At 47.2% G+C, this 14,612-nt stretch overlaps 1 protein-coding gene across 1 annotated transcript; it reads right to left on the bottom strand.

The window, feature by feature from the left end:
* Positions 1 to 1,129: 1,129 nt before the first annotated feature.
* On the bottom strand, positions 1,130 to 2,835 carry PtA15_12A301 (uncharacterized protein; the record flags this gene model as incomplete). Its single annotated transcript, XM_053161896.1, has 5 exons — positions 1,130 to 1,479; positions 1,588 to 1,876; positions 2,017 to 2,105; positions 2,336 to 2,650; positions 2,766 to 2,835. 5 exons carry the CDS (start codon positions 2,833 to 2,835, stop codon positions 1,130 to 1,132), a joined length of 1,113 nt encoding a protein of 370 aa, XP_053025867.1.
* Between the last annotated feature and the right edge of the window lie 11,777 nt (positions 2,836 to 14,612).

Here is a 14,612-nt window from a genome sequence, read left to right as displayed (position 1 = left end):
ATTACAGTTACTTGTAACAGTGGTGCGCTACATTATTGCACCACTGCTTGAATCATTTTTTTCTGCTTGTTGCAGTATTGGGGCCCGCGGCGCGCCAGATAACAAGCCAATTTCAGCTCCAAAATGGCCCTTAAGGGCTTGTTATTGTGTTATCCAAGCAATAATGTAGTGTAACGGGTCTTTTTCCAACACCGTTACGCTAAAGATATGCCACTTAACCGGCCTGTTACTTGTATTGTAACAAGGTGTGGTGGATAACACAGGTAGTTACGTTGAGCAAATAGCATGGATAACACAACATGTAACCACCCACTGTAGTACTGGATGACTTCATGTTGAGTCTGGGAGCCTTGCAGATCTCAATTTACACACCCAAACTTGTAATTTGCAGTAAAAAGGGAAGTGAATTGCTAAGCCTGTAGCTCATTGCTCTCATGTGTTGTTTATTGTTTTGGTAGGTGTCTTGATTTCAGAGTTCAAGGGGCATCTAGAGCTCTCTAAATGCTGATGGGAAGTCATTTTCTGCCTTCAATGTTTGTTTTTCTTTGTTACCTATCTCAAGTACATCATCCAATCACACATTTTGCTAATTATACCAATGCTCCTTCCCTGAATACAATTTTTAAATAGGGGGGTTCACAGTTGAAATTTACAAAACTTTAAAGCACATTTTGAGGTGTTTATGAACATTTTTTTTTTACAAAAACTGTGAATTTGATTAATTGATTGGTTTGATCACTTGCTGCTATGCATTTTATCAAAAATATAAACCTCATAGCAACACTCCCAAGGGCTTGAACTCCTTCAGGGGTATCCTTATCATGAAATGATACAATTGATGCAGAACATATTGATGCGGCCTAGGTGTTCTGCTTTACTCTCGCAGTACTGAGTATTGACCAGAAATAAACAGCAATCGATCTTCCGCATCAAGCCCAAATGTTGTTCTTACATGTATATAATACAATGATGAAAAGATGAGATTGATGGGTTAAACCAGTGCGAGATAAAGGAATAAAAGAGGTTTGTCAAGTTCCATCCGACACCCAAAGGAGCAATGTTCGACCAAGATTTGTCTGATAGGGAGTAAGAAGAGATTTAATGTAAAAGTATGAGTGCAGACGAAGCTCTAAAAATCCCAATCCGACTTCATGGGATTATAATGATGCTCAAAACGGTGGGACAAATCGATACCAATCGTCATAAAACCAACGAGCCCTTGGTTGATAACGGAGCCGACCTTCACGACATCCATAGTCGGTTGAAATCCGTTGGCGCTTGACTCTTGGAAGACTTTCAGGGAATCTCTCCAGTTCCGGGTTCTATGTTCGACTGGGTTTTGGGTATACGGCCACATCTTATCTACACTCATGTTGATCTCATCGTCAAAAAAGAACTGTCCAATGTATTGTACATCTTCAGATCTGAAGGTTCCATTCGAAGTTACCTCCCAGTCCATGTGAACCTCTGCATGAATATCTGTTCCAAAAAAAAAAAAAAACGGTATCATTCTGCCGATTCATAAACCAGAAATAGAAACAGTAGTAATGAATGTTTTTTCTCCTCGCTTGGTGTGAGAACGCTTACGTGTTGCGCGACCAGTATAATAGCCCGGGAAGATGGTATTGAAGCGGACCACGCCTTTCTTATCCGTAGGCCAAGCCCCCCGAAGCCATTGCTCATGAAAGAGCTTCCGGGGATAAGCAGGCAACAGTCCAGCCCTTGCACCACCAACTTGAGGCTTCTCTTTTTCGAAACCCTCTGGCGGACTTGGATGGCCAGCATAGAATCCGGTGGCATTTGCATGCCAAATATCTACAAGTACTCCTTGAACCGGTTGACACGTCGTGACATCGATCACCCCAATGTCTAAAGACTAGAACCCGCAGGACGTTGTTTGGATATTGTGGTGTTAGTTACATTTTTGCCGTCAACCGTTGCAAATTCTTACTTCCTTCCGACCTGTTTTTGCTCATTAAAACGAACGAACAAAACTCTGGGGAAACAATTACGTACAAGTGGTAATCCCTCTTGCCATTCAGCCAAGTCCTGTCTGATTGGATGTCCCTCTAGGTGATAATAAGGCCCAGCACGAACGATCGGAGCTGGTTTCATGCAATGAAAAACGTAAAAAGTGAAGTGATCAGATTGATTTTCGGTGCTTTCAACTCAGAAAGTGGCAGAGTGATTTCGTCTGGTTGTACTTCGTCTTTTGTCCCGATTTGTGTAGGGAGGACCTATCTGGAGAGATACCTATATATGTGGATTTGATGTACTTCTTTCTGGAACATTATCTTGAGATATTAAAGTAGAGAGAAGATGTAGATCCACGCACACAGTACACAAGTTGAGTTACGAATTTTGTTGATTTTAGCCGACAGCCGGCTAGGGTTCTGGGTGCAGATGAGGTTTGAAGGAGAATCAGGAAACTGATGATCGGGTGGAAGCTCCGGTGCGGAAGAGCCAAATTCGAGCGTGTCGAGTTTTGAAGAGGCCGTTTGATCCACAAATTGGGCGGTCGACGAAGCTTTGAGAAACGCTGATTTGCGTTGTTCTACTTGACTCAAGATTTCGGGGTAGCAGTGATAGATTGAACGTTGTGAGTCGAGATAATTCCTGATTTCGTCTTCTGTTTCTGGTTCATTATGAGCTAGAAATATTCGGATCCCAAAACCAAAACCCTTCTGTTAGTCTATCATCATCGTTTTCTCGGGTCTCAATCTTGTCATCGTTGTGGGTTTTTTTGTTTATTTATTGGGGCTAACCATTTGCCAAATAATGAGTGACAAGGGCCAGGATGGCGAGGGTCGAGGATAGCTCCAACTTGAGGATCATGCTTGCTTTCGCGGTTGCCCGAGTCTGATAGTTTTCAGCTAGGCACTTCAACCCCCAGTAGCCCGCGTGGGGTAAGGGACCGCGGATCAAGCCAGATATCTGAAGCCCGAGGTTCCAAAACCTGCGGATATGGGCGGATATTTCGGGATTGAAGCGGGGCTCTTCAGAGCATCCGCATCCGTCGCTAGATTGGTCTGGGCTAAACTAGCTCGGATTACGATCGGAATATGTACATAGGCTATTCCAATTGGCCATCCGCATGGGGATTTTATGTATGGTGTTGCAGGACCCTGGAAACCCCTTATAAATGGGGGTAATGAAAATGTATGAATTTTTTGGCAAAAACCCAATATGGTAGGCACAAAAATGGTATGAATGGGCTTTTTTGGCCTCAATGGTAAGCACTTCAAGTGTATGAAATTTTTCCTGGGTAAGGGAGGGTAGTAACCAAGATGTATGAAATTCCTGAGAGTGCACCAGAAAAGCCCCCTTCCCCCCCTCAGCAGCACACCTTGTCTTAGGGCCCACTACAAACATTTATTATTTTGCCCAAAAAAGAAATAAAAGTCAACATAAAAAAAATGAAACCAGAATTTCACTCAGGGGAACAAACTGAGCATGCTGAGCCAAAAAAATAAAATGTCCCAAACTGAGCAAAAATCATTGGACAATGTTTTGGGATGGTTTTTTTTCACGGGCCTGGCGGGCCTGGAGCGGGCTTGAGCAGGCCTTGAGCGGGCCTGAGACGGGCCTACCCCAAAAGCACATTGGGTCAGTATTAAAGGAGTTTTGCCTTGCCCTGGGAGCTTCTGGGGCTTTTGATGGGCCCAAAATCTCAACATGGGCTTTTGGTGGTCTAGAAGTATCAACTTGGGCCACTGAATAGCCCATGGGCCTTTGAATTCCCAGAAAGCCCACCATGAGCCCCCACATAGCTAATGGGCTCTTGGTAGCCCATGAAGATCTCCATGGGCCAACTGATACCCTCATGGGCTTTTGGTGGCCCATGAAGATCTCCATGGGCCAACAGATATCCTCATGGGCTTTTGGTGGTCCAAAAAGCTCCCCATGGGCTTTTTGTGGCCCAGAAAGGAGGCAAAAAGCCCATGGGATCCCATGATGGAAGTATCTGTTGGCCCATAGGGATCTTCATGGGCAACCAAGAGCCCAATAGCTATGTGGGGGATCATGGTGGGCTTTTTGGGAATTCAAAGGCCCATGGGCTATTCAGTGGCCCGGGTTGATACTTCTAGACCACCAAAAGCCCATGTTGAGATTTTGGGCCCATCAAAAGACCCAGCAGCTCCCAGGGCAAGGCAAAACTCCTTTAATACTGACCCAATGTGCTTTTGGGGCAGGCCCGTCTCAGGCCCGCTCAAGGCCCGCTCAAGCCCGCTCCAGGCCCACCAGGCCCGTGAAAAAAACCATCCCAAAACATTGTCCAATGATTTTTGCTCAGTTTGTGACATTTTATTTTTTTGGCTCAGCATGCTCAGTTTGTTCCCCTGAGTGAAATTTTGGTTTTATTTTTTTCATGTTGACTTTTATTTGCGAAATAATAAGGCCCCGTTTGGAGCCAATATAAATATAGGTGATATAATCATTTGTAAATTCAATTAAAAACACAAAACTCAACATAAAGAATCCAATTTTGTTTGTAGGAAACCTGCAGGACTGATCTCATCAACTATGAAGTCAGATTTAATTGATTCAGCCATCTTCAGCACCGTAAAACCATTATATTGCTTTGTTTTGGTCAAAAGCAATGTAATGGTACTACAGTACTGAATATGGCTGAATCAGTTGAATCTGACTTCATAATTGAAGAGACCAGTACTGCAGGTTGCCTAGAAAAAATATTTGGAGGCTTTATGTTGAATTTTGCAGTTTTCATTGAATTAACCAATGATTATATCACATATATTTATATTGGCTCCAAACAAAGCCTAAATGTTTGTAGTGGCCTGTACCATTGGCATAGGACATCAAAATTGAAATTCACCAGTTTTATCTCCCTCAATACTTCTTAAAACTCAAGCTGAAAATCACCAGAAGGCATTCTTGAGCCCAAAAGTGAAGAATTTCAACAATTGAACCCTTCTATTGTTTTATTTTTTTGGATAGAGGACAAGAAAAGTGGAAATTTGCAAAATTGAAGCACAGGCCCTTACTTTTGGTACCCCACCTTGCAGGTGTCCCCAAGACTTTTTTTTTGCACCCCCCCCCCCCTTGGCAGCAATGGTAGGCATTAAAAATGTATGAAAAACTGGAAAATCCCCTGAGTGTAGGCATGAAACGTGTATGAATCAAGTCAAAAAATGTATGAATTTTGACGAAATTCTGGATTTTACATTACCCCCATTTATGGGGGGTTTCCAGGGCCTGTTGCAAGCCCGTCTGGGCACTCACCAAAGTTTGGCCAAAAAAAGGCCAAGCGTGCATGGCCGAAAGCCCGCTTGGCCAATCCTCAAGCCCACCTGGCACACTCCCAACCCCCGCTTGGCATATTGCAAAGTGGGCGGGTGTCAGCCTTAGAGCCAGCGCAGCTGGCCTAAAGTCTGCCTTTTATCTCCATTTTATACCTAAATGTGTTTATATATTTTTATCCTTAAGACATAAGGTTGTTTTGACTTCAGATTCTGATTTCTCATGCAATTTTGACCCTAGTGTTCACTGATCACTTTCCAATATCTCTACTCCTTCATAGAGTTTGTGGTTTGTGACATGCATGCGCAGCAGCGCCTTGTAGTCGCGCCTGAGCGCTCCAAACCACATGTACATGTGTGATTATGTCATTCAACTTTGAAAATTTTCGAAGTCAGGATCCCCCGTGCAGCTGGAGGATCCACAGACTTCAGCACACCAGAACCACACCCCAGATAACCCCAGGATCACCACCAAAGAGTTTACAACACTCCCAGTATACCTACCGTCACAGGCGCCTAGGATATTGACAGTAAGTAACCTCTTTCACTGAACCTTGTTTATCTCAGAGGTACAACTCTGTGTCTTGCTTGATCTGCTCTTTTCTGCTGGCCTTTGCCTTCTTTTGATCACAGGGCTGTCCCTCCATATCTGCTGGCCTTTGCCTCATTCTTGATCACAGGGCTGTCCCTTCTTATCTGCTGGCCTTTGCCTCAAATCTAGGTTACAGGGCTGTCCCTCAGGTTTCCCTTTAAGAACCTTGACTATCCAGAAGGAAGCTAAAAAATTGTGGCTGGATTAAACTTATCTAATCCAGAGACCCTCCACATTTATTTAGTGAGAGGAGGCTGTAGCACTTTCTAGCACAGCTTAGCAGCACTCTTCTGAAGAGTAGCATTGCCAGTGGACGTGCATTCCCACTAGAATAACCTAGTATATCTCCTTATCCTGATCCTGTCCCGTTTCTCTTTTCTCTTTCTCTATCTCTCTCATAGTTGTATTTTCTTTATCCAAAGAAATCCAACTATTTCCCCCCTTCTTTCTTGTGTCCTGTAGTCACTATAGAGACTCACCGGTTGTGCGTTTTAAGGTTTCACCCAGTTCTGTCCGCAACCACGTTGAATTTTTTTAAAATCTACCCCCCCACACCCCCAAATCCCAAATACACTCCTCACCCCTGACAGAACTTCCTCTCCCCATGCCCACTGGCGACCCCCCCCCCCCCCCCCCCCTCAACCCCCCTCCCGGTATCCGCTCTGAATTGGTTCAGGTCCTCTCGGACTCAATCCACAACCTTCAAGACGCGCATGCCGCCAACAACGCGTCGCCGGACATTGTCATGACCTCTGCCTCTGAACCGCGACGACTCCTTGATACCCGTCTGCCAGCGCCCCCTGCGGCTCCAGCGACCAAGCCCACATTGGCTTCATTCCTCAGATCCCTTCTGGACCGCCCAGAAAACCAAACCCATGATGGGAAAGTGGTTATGAACACAATGCTCATGTCCTTACTACTACAGCTCCTAGACAGCAAAGCTGAGCAAAAGCGCATGATCCTACAAATGATGGAAGAAATGCGCCAGACCATGCAGGAGATGAAACTCGCGATGGCGGACCTTTGCAAGCTACCGGGACGCGTCACAACCATTGAGGCAGGGCAACTACCGCAAAAACAACCCGCACTGGTCAAATCCTACGCATCGACTGCAGCCAAGCCAAAAGCCCCGCCCCCCCTCCAACCAAGACTGAGATGACAGCGGCTTGACCGGGCCTGAGGATCATTCACGCCCAAGCGGGCACCACACCACTGAAGGAAGTAGATGCCGAAATTGTTGTCCAGAAAGCAAACAAGGTCCTTGAAAAGATGAATGCCACCGTCCAGGGCGAGAAGGTTACGGTTAAGGCTGTCCGGTTCCTGCCATCTGGGGACGTGTCCTTCTACTCGAAAAACCGCCAACACAAAGAATGGCTGATGCGCAATAAACATGAGTGGAGCAAGCAGGTTCACCCCGACTTGGAGGCGTCGCCAAGTACATACTCTGTCCTGGCCCATGGAATTCCTCGGACATTCAATGTCAACGCGGCAGCAAGTAAGATTGCCATTGCTGCGGACAACAATAACTTTGGATCAGAAAAAAACTTCAGGATCTGATGGCTGGGAGGCTCCAGGGACCCAACGGACCCTTGGCAGGCCGGTACTATCATTATATCTTTCACTGATTCTGAAACTGCTGACCTATTAGTCAAGCAGCGGGGCTTATTTTTGAGAGGGTGCTTTCATAGCGCCAAACGATTCAAGAAATTGCCGCCGCAGTGCTTCAAATGCCTGCAAATGGGGCACTTTGGCAAATGGTGCCGGGTGGACCCGAAGTGCGGTAAATGTGGTGCAAAGCACAAGACTCGGGACTGCCAGGAGGCAACAAGCTCAGGCAGAAAGCTGTGTGTGATCTGTAAGGACGCTGGCAAGGGGAAGGGAGTTTGGGAAACCCACACGCCTTTTGATAAGGCGTGTGAGGTGAAACAGGCATGGCTACTTTCTAAGAATCACCTTTGCAATGAATAATATAGGCCCGATACTAACCCCTATTGTTCCTAGCTCCTCAGTTGTAGATACTCCTCTTTTTGTTCCTAGCAATAAAGACTTCGTGCCCTCTTCTATTGTGCAGTTGAACTGCCATAATAGCCAAGCAACAACTTATAGTATTCTCAACACTGAGCCAAGCTCAGTGATTTCTCTTATTATTCAAGAACCTTGGGTTAATCCGCTGACTTGCTTTCCTCCCAACCACGAGGCTTGGTGGACCTTTTGTAGCCCAGAACATCAACCAACAGATCTCAAGGACAAGCACCGGATGGTGACTTACGTTTGGAAGTCAATTGCCTCTCAGGACATTAAGGTCCTGGGAGGCAGCGGTAAGTTTTTCATTGCCTTAGAGTTGACCTTGCTGACAGGAACCCAGATGCGGATTCTGAACGCTTACAACCCACCAGGCACTACCGAGGGAGTCAACCGGATCAGGAGCTGGCTGGAGGCCGCCAACGACCGACGCGTGGCATTGGTCATTGGAATGGACTTGAACCTCCACCACCGGTCTTGGAACCCACCGGGCTACACACACATCCATAAAGAGGCAAAGTATCTAGTTCAGATGTGCGGCAAACATGGGTTCAGACTGATTTCTGAAAAGGATGCCCCCACTTTTATTTCCAGTTGGGGATTGAGGACTACTATCAACCTCACGTGGACAAATTTCCGCGCCTCCCAGTTGATCCTCCGGACGCTAACCTCCTTGGACAACCACGGGTCAGATCACCAGAAGCTCATCACGGAGCTACAAGACTCCCCACCGGCACCGGTTTACCGGATGACGGCCCCCAGGCCGGCGGATCTGGACCACAAGAGGTTACGGGAGACAGCACGGAGCACACTCAACCGGCTAAGTGCTCTTTCACCACAACTGAGCATTGATGAGACAGAGGAAAGGCTGACCTCAGGGCTGCTTGAAGCCTGGCAGGCTCAGGGAAAACAAAAGCAAGTCGACCACGCCAAAGTCAAGAAGTGGTGGGATAAGGAAATCCTCGGTCCCTTAGTTAAAATAAGAAATAAGTGCCGGCGCCTTCTAGTCATGGCCCCTACGCAGGTCAATACTGACCGTTTCAACTATTGGAACAACAGGTTCCGCGAAGAGGTTAACAGACAGGACCCTGGAAAGCCCCTATGAAACACAGTAACCTAAATTCCAAGATTTTTGAAAAATTCATACATTTTTGAAGCCCATTCATACACGTTTTGTGCGTAGGTGCAGAGCTTTTTCAAAAAATTCATACAAATTTTGTGTGTACGTTTTTTTTGCCGCAGGCGTGAAGAAATACTCCCAGAAATACTTTTTTGAGTAGCCATTTCTGCTACATACCCAGAGGAGCAGTGACAAAGGTAAAAAATGAAAGAAGAAGATATTTTAAATTTCATATTCAAGTAGAAAACTGCATAGACTATCATCAACAACTGATTGTTACTCTTCATCTACATTTCTATTGCTTTTTTGAGAGCTTTTATCTGCAAAAATTTGTTCTGCTAGTGTTCTAGAAAATCAATTTGAGACATTGTAAGAAGAAGAGAATGTAATCTCTGGGAGATGGATACACAATTCCCACCAGAATCCATAATATTTAAGCCTTTGGTGACTGGGAATAAATGGTGCAGATGTGCTACTTCAAGATGCACAAAGATCCTGGAACTCAGCAAGGAAGTGTAGAAACCAGCCGCAATTGGGATATGTGGTTGATACAGGAAGAGCTGGACCAATATAGGGGGAGGGGGTGTGCAAAAAAAACCCTGGCATCATATCCTCATTCTCATACATTTTTGGTTACTACCCCCCTTGTCCCTCAAAAAACTTCATACAATTGGGGTGAGTACCTTATCCACCAAATTTCCCATTCATACATCTGGGGTGCGTACATTTTTTGTTTTTTGACCTAAAATTCATACATTTTTGTTACTGTGTTCCATAGGGGCTTTCCTGGGTCCTCAACAGACTCAAACAACAGCACTGGCGGGACTTTTTAGCTTTGACCGACGCGACAACGGTCTTTCAGGCCCTGCATTTCACCAAGCCAAGGAGCGGGGGAGGCGTTCTCCCGCTGCGCAACCCAAGCGGCAGCATACCTCAAGCAAGGAGGAGCAGGCGGCGCTCCTCTTTGCCGGCACTTTGGTGGTTGAGAGCACGTGTGATCTGTCGGACGTTCCCCCGGCGGAGCCCTCCTCTTTTGTGGTGTACCCCCCCATTACGGGCGAGGAAGTGGCAGGGGTACTTAGTAGACTGGCAAAAAAAAAGGCCGCAGGCCCAGATTGCATTCCAAATGAAGTCCTCACAATTTTGGCTCCCGAGATAGCTGACCCCCTTGCTTCCCTCTTTAACAGGTGCATCAGGGAGGATTGCTTCCCCACTGGGTGGCGCACCGCCACTACTGTCATCATCCGGAAATTTGGAAAACCCGACTACACCGTTCCAGGGGCGTATTGACCAATTGCCCTGCTTAGTACTGTCAGTAAGGTTTTTGAGACCGTCCTTGCTGACCGTCTCACTTTTTGGGCAGAATCCAATGCCATCATTCCCAACGGGCACTCCAAAGGCCGTCGAGGAAAGGGGTGTGACGACGCGCTGATGGCGCTTACAATGTGGGTGAAGAGGAAGTGGAGGGAAGGGAAAACGGTCTTGGCCCTCTTCCTCGACGTGAAGTCGGCCTACCCATTGGTTGATCCCCGACGCCTTGTGCACTCTCTTTGGCGAAAAGGATGCCCGACGTACCTTTGGAAGATCATTGCACGCTTCTTGGGGGGTTGCCGCACAAAGCTGCGACTGGCAGACTTTGAATCAGCTGAGTTTAAGATTGATAAGGGACTCCCACAGGGTTCTCCCTTATCAGTCATTTTATACATACTTTACAACTCTGATTTACTGATTAAAGATTTTGGTTTTGACAGGGATGAAGTCTCTCTGGGCTTCATAGATGATGTGGTCCATCTTGCGGCGGGGAAAACTGCCGAGGGGGCCAGGACGGGCCTCACAAAACTAGCGGAGGCTTCACTTTGGTGGGGCAGAAGCCATGGGGCTATCTTTGACAGCCAGAAAGCGCAATACATGGCTTTTACCCACGCTAGATCAGCTAAGTTACCTTTTGTTTTTGATGGTCAAGTCTTGGAGCCCCAACGGGATGTCAAATGGCTAGGCCTCTGGCTAGATGAGAAGCTGACCTTCAGTAGACAGCTAACACAGGTGAAAAAGAAAGCTGACGACACGATGGGGCAACTTCTGAAAATAGGCAGTTTGTCCTGGGGGGTGAGGGAGCAGGAGCGAGGGCTTCTGGTCTCGGCTGTGCTTGTCCCCAGGGCTCTCTACGGGGTACAAGTCTGGTTCACCTCCAGCAACAAGAAGAAGGTGATTGCACTGCTCGGGATGATTGAGCACTCGGCGGCCCGTTTTGCTTTGGGGGCGTTGAAATCCACGCCGATCAAATATCTCAATAAGTACCGGCCTTTTAGGAGTATCGTGCAAACGGCCACAAATAGGATAAACAACTTCTTCCTCTCGAAGCTAACCAGATGTGTGCACAGGCCTTCGGCGATTGAGCAACAGATCAGAACGGAACTGGCGTGGCAGGCTAGGTCTTTCCCCAGTCCGGTGCATGCGGCCATCACGCGCGATGCCTTGGTGCCCTTGGCAACGAAGAGGCTGGAGGAGATCAACTTCTTCCTTGAAACCCACCCCCCTTGGAGACTAGGAAGGAAAACGGACTTGGTGATCGACAGGGTCAACAAGCAAGAGGCTAAAAGAATGGTTTCCTCTCTGCTCAACTCATTGGACCCTGAATCTGATTTGGTTATTTTTACAGATGGATCAGCCCACCCGGAGGAAGGGTTAGGGGCGGCGGCGGTGACAGGAGATGGATTGTTGTACAGGCTTGTTTCTTGGGTCCACAAGGCACGGCTTCCAACTTCGAATGCGAGTTGGTGGGAATCAGGCTTGGACTAGAGTTGGAACACACGACACAACTCCCAATCTCAGGCGCTCGGATTATCATATTAACGGAAAGTCAAGCCGCGATAGAAAGGCTAAAGTATCCCAGGGCCCCTAAACCGGGCCAATACATTGTTTCCCAGATTCAGGAGATAGCTGACGCCATTCCATCTTCGACACAGGTGGTGATCCGGTGGTGCCCGGGTCACGTAGGGATTGAAGGAAACGAGATGGCGGATAGAAAGGCGGCGGAGGCCCGAAACCCCGGCTTTCTCGACGAATCCATCAAGGGCAGCGTGGCAGCGGAGAGATCTTCGCTGATCCGGAAAGAGAAGATATGGCAGGGGTTGCCACGCACGGCCTTCGCCGTTCAGGCCGCTATGCACCAGTTACAATCAGGTCACGTTCCACTAAACGCTTTCCAGTTCAAATGCAAGAGGGCTCCATACCCGATATGCTCGACGTGTGGGGTCGTAGAATCAGTTGATCATCATCTTGTTTCCTGTTCTAGGTTCTGCGAGGCAGGGGCCACAGCAAGAAGGATTCTCTACGCTGAAAGGTTCAGGGAACTTTCGGCCAGAACCCTCCTCCACGACGCGAGAGCATTTAAGGCTACAGAAGCTTTCATCCGAACCTCGGCCAGACTACCCCAGTTCAGCAGGGTAGAGGACGCCGAGGGAACCCATCAATGATCTCCACAAGACTGTAACCTCACCGAACCCCTGGATCTCTTCCTCCCCCTTTTTCTTCCCGCCTTTTCCCTTTCTCATCTCTCAATAACATTCACTAAAATAAAAATAATAGTAAAACCCTCCACAGAAATTCAGTTGTTATCCTCCTCTCTATTTACATATATACTGTTGTAACTCCCCGGCAGTTTTTGTCAGCCAGATGAATATGCATAGTGCGCAATGTTAAACCAAATCTGCACTAAAAAAATAAAAAAAAAAGGTTTTGCCCGTCAGATTGACGCGGGGTGGAAGCGAGCTTAACAAAGCCTCTCAAACGGGGGTCCCGAAGGCACCCTCCGTGAGGCTTACGCAAGTCGGCCGCGCGGCCCTGCGCGGCCTGAGCAATTTGAGAAACTGGCCTGATTTTCACATTTTTTAAACTCAACCTCTGTTAAAAAAAAACAGAACTTCTCAAAGATGATTCTGAGTAGACAAAGCTGTAGTCTTGCTTCTCAGGTGTATTCCCTTTTTTTTTTTTTGGAAACAATTGGCCAAAAATAGCCAGTGGCTTGGGATTTGTAGTCCATCATCCCCTGGTTTTTTTGGAGATAGAGTTTGACAGGTGCAGATCCATTTGGATCATTGGTCCATGGACCCTCTCATGGGTTTTTGACTCAATCCAGCCAGTTGGCAGTGTTAAATCCATAGATTCTGGAATCTGAGATATATGCATATTTATGTACATAGGGAAAAGGCTATATTGAATATAATATGTATGTACAATTGTGGCTCCTGTGCAATACTTGTTCATGCATTTAGCACCGGATATATCTATTGGGATATCCGGGCTTGAAGAGGTCCAATTGGTTACAATGTTATTTTATTTACACATGGATTATTGGGAGGGGATAGAGATATTTGGGCTTTTCAAGCTAGGCCTGAGGGAGGGACTTGTGTTAAGTTTGGGGTGGAAGCCATTGGCAAATTGACCCCTGCACTGTCAGATTACTGTCAATCTGACAACACCCCCGCCAACACTCAGAGCATCTGCATAGATCCTCATCCGTTGCTAAATTAGCCTGGGCTCAACTAGCTTGGATTAAGATTGGAATAGAATGTTCCAATTGGCCATCTGCATGGGTGGGGATTATGTAGCTAACTTAACACACAAGTCCATTCCTTCCCAGGAGGCGCAAACTTCAGGACGCGGGGTCAGCCCCCCCGCCCCCCCCCCCCCCCCCCCAATCAAGAGGGTACCCTCCACTTTTCACAAAAAAACAGGCACCTGCTGTGCACCCGCCGGGCGGTGCCAGGTGCAGTACTTGGTCCCTGCTTTGGGTAAAAAAATACACTGGTACCCAGGTGCCAACTGGCACCCGGGTCCAAATGGTTATTCTCTACCCAGTCCCACCTTATAGTATTAGGTTTGGGCTTTGGGCACGCCAAAAAATTGCCAGATGCATGCCAAAAAAGGTGTGAACTCCGGACCACTCCAAGATTCTTTGAGTGGAGGATGGTTCACTCCAAAACCAGCCCTCATTTGGAGTGCACAACCCTGCACTCCAGGCTGGTATGGAGTGAACACCCTGCCACGCCAAAACCAGCAGTCCTCCCCTTGATGGCCGGTCTGTGCCGGCCATTGAGGGCAGTACACATGTCCCTCTCAATGACCAGCACAGGCCGGCCATCAAGTGGACACACCTCTCTCAATGACAGGGATAGACCAGTCATGGAGAGGATACAACCCTCTTGATGACCAGTCTGTACCGGTCACAGAGAGGACACACCCCTCTCAATGACTGGAATAGACCGGTCATCAAGAGGATACATCCCTCTCAATTACCAGTCTGTACCAGTCATTGAGAGGACAGATCTTTGGCGTGCCTAAAGCCCAACCCTAGTATTATTGACTAGTTAAGCCTTTTGCTTCTCCTATTTCATTAATTTGCCCTTTTGATTAGATTGTATTTATAGTTTATATCTCATGGCCCTAAGAGAATGTGTGGGGTTGGGAACATGGCAAAAAATGGAAAAGCACAAAGGCAGTGCTGTGTACCTAGCAACGGGTCCAAAATATTATTCTCTAGGACTGGGGATCTCTACTGGCTAGGAGGGAGGAGAAAGCTCAAAAGAAGCACTCTCAATGTATCATAAGATTATGT

The sequence above is a fragment of the Puccinia triticina genome, chromosome 12A (genome assembly GCF_026914185.1).
Source record: "Puccinia triticina chromosome 12A, complete sequence".
NCBI classification, from domain to species: Eukaryota; Fungi; Basidiomycota; class Pucciniomycetes; order Pucciniales; family Pucciniaceae; genus Puccinia; species Puccinia triticina.
The sequence above is the reverse complement of the archived record's forward strand: the minus strand, read 5'-3'. Positions and strand labels throughout refer to the sequence as shown.